Below are 9398 nucleotides of genomic sequence, written 5' to 3' on the forward strand. Positions count from 1 at the left end.
CAACAGGTGTCTGGATGCCTAGCCCCTCCACTGATCTCCCCAGCACTGACATTTATCCAGGGAGAACCACAGGCAAATCACTGAGTTCCAGAAGTGAGCCCAGAGGTGACAACTCACAGAGCTGCTCAGGCCTTCTGAATGCTTTGTTCTGACAATGCGGAACCATACTGGACTGGCATTACCAAAGAAGCCTGAACATATAGATTAAAATGTCAGCCTGAATGTCCAATTATAACATGCCTGTCCTTCAAAAAACTCCAATCCAGCTAAATGTAGTCATCTACCTTCCTTCCAAGCATGCCAGCAAGCCTTTGGTCATCATGGTTACCTTTCCCTAAACTCCCTTCCTCCTTTTTCCAATAGGTCCAAACCTCAGGCATTCATCAATGTCAAGCTTAAATGGCCCCTTCTTATCCACAGTGTTCCCTAACTCAGTAGCTGGAACTTTTCTCTCTTAAACTTCCTAAGCACTATGTCCTAATCCATGGTATTTACCACTTTCTATCTTGATTTAGTAGTTTATTTACTCCAGTGTTCATCTCAGCACTATTTACAATGGCCAGTACATAGAATCAACCTACATGTCCATCAGCAGGAGAATGGATAAAGAACATGTGGTACATATACACACAATAGAATATTACTCAGCCATAAAAGGGAATGAAAAGATGTCATTTGTGGCAATATGGATGGACCTAGAGATTGTCAGACTAAGTGAAGTTAAAAAGAGAAAGACAAATACCATACGATACCACTCACATGTAGAATCTAAAAAAGGGTACAAATGAAGCTATCTACAAAACAGAAATGCAGTTACAAATGTAGAAAACAAACTTATGGTTACCAGGGTATAAGGGGTGGGGGAGAAATCAACTGGGAGATTGAGAGCAACACATACACACTACTATATATAAAATAGATAACTAATAAGGACCTACTGTATACCACAGGAAAGTCTACTCAATACTCTGTAATGACCTACATGGGAAAAGAATCTAAAAAAGAGTGGATATATGTATATGTATAACTGATTCACTTTACTGTACACTTGAAACTAACACAACATTGTAAATCAATTACCGTAGCTTAATGGTTGACTTGATAAATAGGTTTAATAGTTTTGATATGATAACGCTTTCTGCATACACACAGGGATGGATTATACTATTCAGAGATACTACAACTAAAAAGATCATGCCCTCTCCCATATATAATTCAAAGTAAAGAGGCAGATCTAAATCATAAAATGTACCTAAAGAAGTTCAATAAACCTGTTGACTCAACAATCTTACTTTTTGAAATTTACTCTAAAGATTACCTCCAATTTTAGAAAAATGCATATATATGAGATTATCAGCAATATGTGAACACTGAAATTCCAGATGTTCAAGCTGGTTTTAGAAAAGGCAAAGGAACCAGAGATCAAACTGCCAACATCTGCTGGATCATGGAAAAAGCAAGAGAATTCCAGAAAAACATCTATTTCTGCTTTATTGACTATGCCAAAGCCTTTAACTGTGGATCACAATAAACTGTGGAAAATTCTGAAAGAGATGGGAATACCAGACCACCTGACCTGCCTCTTGAGAAACCTCTATGCAGGTCAGGAAACAACAGTTAGAACTGGACATGGAACAACAGACTGGTTCGAAATAGGAAAAGGAGTACATCAAGGCTGTATATTGTCACCCTGCTTATTTAACTTATATGCAGAGTACATCATGAGAAACGCTGGACTGGAAGAAGCACAAGCTGGAATCAATATTACCGGGAGAAATATCAATAACCTCAGATATGCAGATGACACCACCCTCATGGCAGAAAGTGAAGAGGAACTAAAAAGCCTCTTGATGAATGTGAAAGAGGAGAGTGAAAAAGTTGGTTTAAACCTCAACATTCAGAAAACGAAGATCATGGCATCTGGTCCCGTCACTTCATGGGAAATAGATGGGGAAACAGTGGAAACAGTGAAGACTTTATTTTTTGGGCTCCAAAATCATTGCAGATGGTGATTGCAGCCATGAAATTAAAAGACATTTACTCCTTGGAAGGAAAGTTATGACCAACTTAGATAGCATATTAAAAAGCAGCGATATTACTTTGCCAACAAAGGTCTGTCTAGTCAAGGCTATGGTTTTTCCAGTAGTCATGTATGGATGTGAGAGTTGGACTGTGAAGAAAGCTGAGCAGTGAAGAATTGACGCTTTTGAACTGTGGTGTTGGAGAGGACTTTTGTGAGTCCCTTGAACTGCAAGGAGATCCAACCAGTCCATCCTAAAGGAGACCAGTCCTGGGTGTTCATTGGAACGACTGATGCTGAGGTTGAAACTCCAATACTTTGGCCACCTCATGCAAAGTGTTGACTCATTGGAAAAGACCCTGATGCTGGGAGGGATTTGGGGGCAGGAGGAGAAGGGGATGACAGAGGATGAGAAGGCTGGATGGCATCACCGATTCGATGCACATGAGTCTGGGTGAACTCCGAGAGTTGGTGATGGACAGGGAGGTCTGGGTGCTGCGATTCATGGGGTCGCAAAGAGTCAGACACAACGGAGCGACTGAACTGAACTGAACTGAACTGACAAGATTATTGGGCTTCCCTGATAGCTCAGTTGGTAAAGAATCCTCCTGCAGGAGATTCCAGTTTGATTCCTGGGTTGGGAAATCTGCTAGAGAAAGGATAGGCTATCCACTCCAGTATTCTTGGCTTCCCTTGTGGCTCAGCTGGTAAAGAATCTGCCTGCAATGAGGGAGATGTGGGTTTGATCCCTGGGTTGGGAAGATCTCTTGGAGGAGGAAAAGGCTACCCACTCCAGTATTCTAGCCTGGAGAATTCCATGACTGTATAGTCCATGGGGTCGCAAAGAGTCGGACATGACTGAATGACTTTCACTTTCACAAGATTATTAACTGCACCACTATTCATATCTGCAAAATATTAGAAATTACTGAAATGCTCAAACATAGAAGATAGCATAAAACATGGAATGCATACAATGGTATGCCAGCCAGAAAAGGAACCACTTTTTTAAAATATGTAGAACATTACCATCCAAAAATCAAAATTATTCAAAAAAGTACTAAAAGGCAATCATTTCTCTAGTCATACTTTTGATACCACAGGGGTGGGGCTTTCATACCAAGGAATTCTCCAGTTCTCTGGACCAACTGAGTGTCCTGACAATTCAATTCAATTCCAACACTAATTACTTGCCTGCAATACAGGAAACCCAGGTTCGAACCATGGATCCTAAATATGACCGTCTTGGGAATCCAGGACAGTTCTAGCTTTCTCCCGCTCCACTCCCCTTTCTCCTTGTGGCTTAATAGGGATGGTCCAGGCAAGCCTGAGTCACTGCACTCAGCCATTCTCTCTCTGTCAGCAATGGAGCTTGGTATTCACTCACCTCAGGAGAGACTTTAGAAGGCTGTAGGATGCAGAGTTGGAGTGCTAAGAAAGGAAGAGAGAGAGAACTAGTTCAGTGTGTCCACTTACTAGTTGGAAGATCCAATGATGGCCACATTGTCATTACTCTGCTCCTTACAGAGCTAATTCCCTGAGCTGCTTCCCTCTTTCTTACAATGGGGCAGCCCCCAATCCACCCAGACATGTCTACCCGGACACCACAGCATAATCCATTTCCAACCTGACTCTCACCTGTCTGGTGCCTCTTATGGTGACTCACCTCCATCCAGAAGAGCCAGGAAGGCCAAGATGAGGAAGGGTACAGTCTTCCCCAAAAACACATATGTCACACTTCCAAAGGGAGCCCCTACTGAAAAGGAAAACAGCCATGGATTCCAGAGGTGAGGACCAGTTCCCAGGGAGCATGACCCATTCATGTTCATCCAGTGAGCACTTCATGAGGGCCTGTAAGGGGCTGAGCCCTGCAGGAGAACATAAGCCTCTGAGGATTCAGAGATGAAGAAGACCTGCTTTCAAGGGGTTCAGTTTCTAGTGGAAGAAATGTGTGAGTAGGCATGGGGCGGGGGTGACCCAAATAATTAAAACATGATGAAAAGTAAAGGTTCCATGTAAAGAAATTATACTCCAATAATAAAAAATAATAATTAAAAATTTAAAAAACTGGGGAAAGAAAAGTAAAGTTTCCATCTGCAAAGTGCCAAGTAATCATAGTGCATATGTGTTCAGTTGCTTCAGTCATGTCCAACTCTTTGTGACCCTATGGACTGTAGCCCAACAGACTCCTCTGTCCATGGGATTCTCCAGGCAAGAACAATATAATGGGTTGTATTTCCTTCTCCAGGGGATCTTCCCAACCCAGGGATCAAATCCACATCTCCTGCATTGGCAGGTGGGTTGTTTACCACTAGCACTACCTGGGAAGCCCATGTAATCACAGTAGAGTGAGTTCAAGTGGTCATCGGGGCTTTGTTAAGTAGTTAATACAGGTGAGCATAAAGCATGTATGAAAAACACAGAGGTGTCAGAAAAAAGAAGTGTGGATCAAGAAGCAATGTAAGAAACTCCCTGTCACTAGAATAGGAGTATTTGGGAGACCAGGAGAGTGGGAACTTCTGGTGGCTCAGCAGTAAAGAATCCACCTGCCAATGCAGGAGATGCGGGTTCAACACATGGGTCAGGAAGATCCCCTGGAGAAGGAAATGCAACCCACTCCAGTATACTTGCCTGGAGAATCCCATGAACAGAGGAGCCTTGTGGGCTACAGTCCATGGGGTCACAAAGCGTCAGACACAACTTAGCAACTAAACAACAACAACTCTGTTACTAAAATAAGAGTGTTTGGGAGACAGGAGAGTAGGGAAGGTTAAGACTGAAGAGCCAAGGGCTCCATGTATGCAAATAAAGCATGTATTTGGTCTTGTGGGCAAGAGAGAAGCACCAGTGCTCTTCTGGTGGGGGAGGACCACAAACTCTGGGCATAGGAAGCTTCTTCTGGAGGCACCTTGGAGGAAGGAGGCAACATACAGATTATGCAGGCAGCTGATGCCATGTTCTAAGTGAGATGTGAAGAGGAACTGGCCTTGAGCAATAAGGATATAGTGGGCTTATTCATTTGGGAGTGAAAGGTGATAAAGGAGACAAGGAGGCACCCAAGTTTTAGCTTGGATGTTTGGGGAAGCGGATACTAACACAGAGTAGAACTTTGGTTCCCTGTCCTCACCATGGGGGTACAGAGTAGGGCCAGGGGAGAGATGCTTGGTGTCTTCTTCTCAATTAGCTTGCAAACCTCTTAGAGGGTAGGAACCACATCTGAGACTTCTGAGCTATATGCCCTGTGTGCTAGCACTGTACTTGGCATGTACATAATGCCCTAGGAAAGACTGAGGGCAAGAAAAGAGGTGACAGAGGATGCAATGGTTGGATGGTATCACTGACACAATGGACATGAGTTTGAGTAAACTCAGGGAGATAGCAAAGGACAGGGAAGCCTGGAGTGCTACAGTCCATGGGGTCACAGAGTTGGACACAACTTGGAGACTAAGCAACAACACAGGGTATATAATATGTACTCAGTAAAAGTTTGTGTCTTGTTGGACTAATCGAGTAAACTAGATTTTGAATGAACCTCAAAGAAAGTATAACCTTAGGATTTGGAGCTTTGGATTCGAGCCTAGAAAATCTGAGTCCATATTCTGGCTCTGGCATTTCTTGGCCGTGTGACCTTGGATGGCTGTGAACCTTTCTAATCCTCATCTGTGTAATGGGGACAATCATTCCTCCTTCACACTGTGGTGGTGAGGATTTAAAAAAGATTATGTATATATTTAGCACAAAATCTGGCAAATAGCATGGTCCCCAGTTGAAAGCACTGGCCATATATGGAAGCAGAGATGAGGCAGCAGCTGCTAACATGTGAAGATTTACTTCCTTGAGTAGACTAGGTGTCTGGACCATTCCCAGCCCCTTATGAGCTATTCAGCTTCTTAAAGGGAAAGAGATTCTGCTTTCCCTGGGCAGAATTTCAGAAGGAATCAAAACATGGTTGGACAGAGAAGGAAGGAAAATACTGTTTCCTTAAAGACCTTAGAAATACCTGCTTCCTGGAGATATCTCCCAGGTGCCACTCACCCAGCACTCCCAAGGCCAGGCCCCCCAAGGCAATTCCCATGGCCCGCCCTCTCTCGTGGTCATCAGTGTAGACACAGGCCAGCATCCCAAGACCTGAAAGGAGAAAGGCAACAGAATTAGCATACTGTCTCTGCCACTCTCACGGAGTCCTTGGTCTCGGCCCTATTATATCTCCAGGAGTCATCTTAACTAGAGTTTCAATTGGAAGGGTTTTACAGAACCTAACTCATAGTATTTTACACATACTGTCCCCAAGGGTCCCCCAAATGCTCACATGACTCACCCCTTCTGCTCAGAATATTATTGGAAGTGCAAAAGTCTCTGAATGCAGAATACCATTATCCAATGATCCTGTATTTCCTATCACTTTATCATTTCCTGGTACATTTCCCTGAATCCATGGATAGGGAGTAGGTCAAGGGAAGGAAAACCCATGGACACAGAACACTGCTCTATTCGATGAAGGTGCCCATGGAAGAGTATGAAAGCACCTGGGAGAGAGTGTGGGCTGGGCTCTTACTTCCATTTACTTACATGTACAATGGCATAAAATCTCTACTTCATAGGATTACATGAAATCATGTATTTGATAATACTTTGCAAACTGGGATGTTGTGACCAATAGTATCAATATTACTGTTTCTATAAAACATTAAGAGGGGAACAGAGAAAAGACCACAAAGTGGCATTAAATTAAAACCTTGCCGACTGCACCTTTTGCCTTGGGCTTGGTCTGACCTGAGCTAACTCAACCTAAATATTACCAGAGAAAGTTACATCAGGCTTAGGGATTTACAGGCCCTGCCAGCAACTCTATAATTATCTTGTTTTTGAATCACAATTTCTGCATTTTCTGATGATAGTTTCTTTAATTTCTTCATATAAATTGTATAGGGTCTGAAGGTATTAATAGTAAGAGATGGTAAGAAATGTGTGTGTGTTTAAGATGTCAGCATTACCTGCAACCGATGAAAATGAAGATCCAATGCCTTGAAGAGTTCGGGCCACAAAAAGCAGAGTATAGGTACCAGAAAAGGCAAACACTGGGCAAAGAGAATAGCAAGAATTCCCCAGTTAGCAAATGGCCTTTGATGGTCTGGCCACCAGTAGATGGGCTCCTGATATTACAGACATGAGCCATTATGCTCATGTTTTAATACAGAGGGATTACTGCTCCCTCTTTTCAGAGCTGCTTTTCTAATCCTCTCCCTTAATTAGGATTGCATTATAATTGACATGAAGACTGAGAAACCAAAGAAGCATAAACTGATGCACCACATGGTAGGCAGAAGGCTGGGTGCCCACATTTCCTGCTTAAAGCCCAACATCCTGCTCACTGGAGTCAAGGCTGAACATGTAACCCTATGCCCTGGACTGAGAACTAGTCCCTAGACCCTACTTTTGGATTCTCCATATGCAACAACCTGATTTGATCTTTGCCATAGCTGGGTCCTATTGGGTCATCTGGAGTGGGAGACAAAAGCTATGTGTACTTGAAGGTCCGTGGGTATTGGGTAGACAAGAATATCTTGTGATTCAATCAGATCCTTCCCCTCATATTGGAAAATCTTTTAGCCAAGTCAGATCAGTGAGTATTTATTAAGTAATACTGACCATGCAGCTGTGCTGGACTCTGCAGCAATGTGAAACAAAGAGACCACCCAGTTCATGCCCTTGAAGAGATGCAGTCTACTAGAGACTAACAAGCACACATGAAACTGAGAGCCAAACAGGAGTATGTTATCAGAGACTAAATTACAGAGTGTTGGAGGTAAGGTTGATGAGTCCAGACATGTCTCATCCCAGATTCTAAGACAACACCACAGAAAGGGAGAAGACTTGCTTCCAAAACGTTTGCATCAGCAACGTTGAACCCCTTTGCCCATTCATTACAATGGCTGTGCTTATAATCTTCCCCCATTACTTCCCCACATGATCGCACCGTCTCCCAAACATGCAAATGATTGGCCTCTCCTGGCCACACTTTCAATGATCTCTCCCAGGCTTTCTGATTTCAATCTGTTCAAGGTCTGTTACCCCTGTGTCCTCTGAGGATAGTTAGACCAACTCATCCCTGTTTGCCCAGGACCTTCATGATTTTATTTTATTTTTATTTATTTATTTTATTGGTGTATAGTTGCTGCTTTACAATGTTGTGCTAGTTTCTGCTGTACAATGAAGTCAATCAGATACACACACACACACACACACACACACACACATATATTTCCTCCTTCTTGGACCTCCTTTGCACCCACCCATTCCACCCATCTAGGTCAAGAGGCATGTGAAAAGATGATCAACATCACTAATTATTAAAGAAATGAAGATCAAAACTTCAATGAGGTATCACCTCACACTGGTTAGAATGACCATCATCAAAAAATCTACAAACAATTAAGGCTGGAGAGGGAGTGAAGAAAAGGGAATCCTCTTGCATTGTAGGTGGGAATGTAAATTGTTGCAGCCACTATGGAGATCAGTATGGAGATTCTTTAAAAAACCGAAAATAAAACTACCTTATCTTATTTTATTTTTTTGGCCACACCTCACAATATGTGGGACCTTAGTTCCCCAACCAGGGAATTGAACCTGTGCCCCTTGCAGTGGCAGCATGGAGTCCTAAGCACTGGACCACCAGGGAAGCCTTTAGGACCTTTGAGGTTTTAAAATCAAGTCTCACATCCTGGGAAGCCCCTCAATCCCAGGCAAACTGGGTGGTTAGTCCCCCCTGTTTAGGAAGACCAAAGTAATTTTGCACCCCTAACACAGGCCACCATTTAACTCCTAATTACATTGTTTGTTTTCCAGCTAGGGACCCTTAGGGAGAGTGATGGGCATCAGCAACCTCATTTAGTATTTAAAAACCCTGAAGGGGACTTCCCTGGTGACACAGTGGGTAAGAATCTGCCTGCCAATGCAGGGAACATGGGTTCAGTCTCTAGTCCAGGAAAATTCCACTTGCTGCGGGGCAACTAAGCCGGAAAGCCACAACTATAGAGCCTGTGCTTTAGAGCCCTGGAGCCGAAACTACTGAGCCTGCGCGCCTAGAGCCTGTGCTCCACAGCAGAAGCCACAGCCATAAGAAGCCTGGGCACTGCAATGAAGAATAGCCCCCTCACTGCAGCTGGAGAAAAGCCAGCGCAGCAACGAAGACCCAGTCCAGCCAAAAATAAAATAAATAAATACTTAAAAAAAAAAAAGACAAAACCCTGAGGGAATGCTACATAGGATCCCCTAAATACCAAATGTTTGCTAGAGTTAGGCCAACTCAGTATAGCAACACTGGTTATGGCATAGAAATAATAATTATTACTTAATACACACAGTTTGGTAGATAAGA

The 9398-nt window shown here is 43.2% G+C and overlaps 1 protein-coding gene across 3 annotated transcripts in view; it reads right to left on the reverse strand.

Annotated features, from left to right (window-relative positions):
• Positions 1 to 9398, reverse strand: part of SLC18A1 (solute carrier family 18 member A1) — a 41954-nt gene that overhangs the window by 26159 nt on the left and 6397 nt on the right. For all 3 annotated transcript variants that reach the window (XM_055578675.1, XM_055578674.1, XM_055578676.1), the window contains exons 4-7: positions 7015 to 7098; positions 6056 to 6148; positions 3687 to 3776; positions 3408 to 3451 (exon numbers count right to left, since the gene is read on the reverse strand). In XM_055578675.1, coding sequence (XP_055434650.1) covers positions 3408 to 3451; positions 3687 to 3776; positions 6056 to 6148; positions 7015 to 7098 — 311 coding nt within the window. The remainder of the gene's footprint in view (positions 1 to 3407; positions 3452 to 3686; positions 3777 to 6055; positions 6149 to 7014; positions 7099 to 9398) is intronic.

Source organism: Bubalus kerabau, chromosome 4 (genome assembly GCF_029407905.1).
Source record: "Bubalus kerabau isolate K-KA32 ecotype Philippines breed swamp buffalo chromosome 4, PCC_UOA_SB_1v2, whole genome shotgun sequence".
NCBI classification, from domain to species: Eukaryota; Metazoa; Chordata; class Mammalia; order Artiodactyla; family Bovidae; genus Bubalus; species Bubalus kerabau.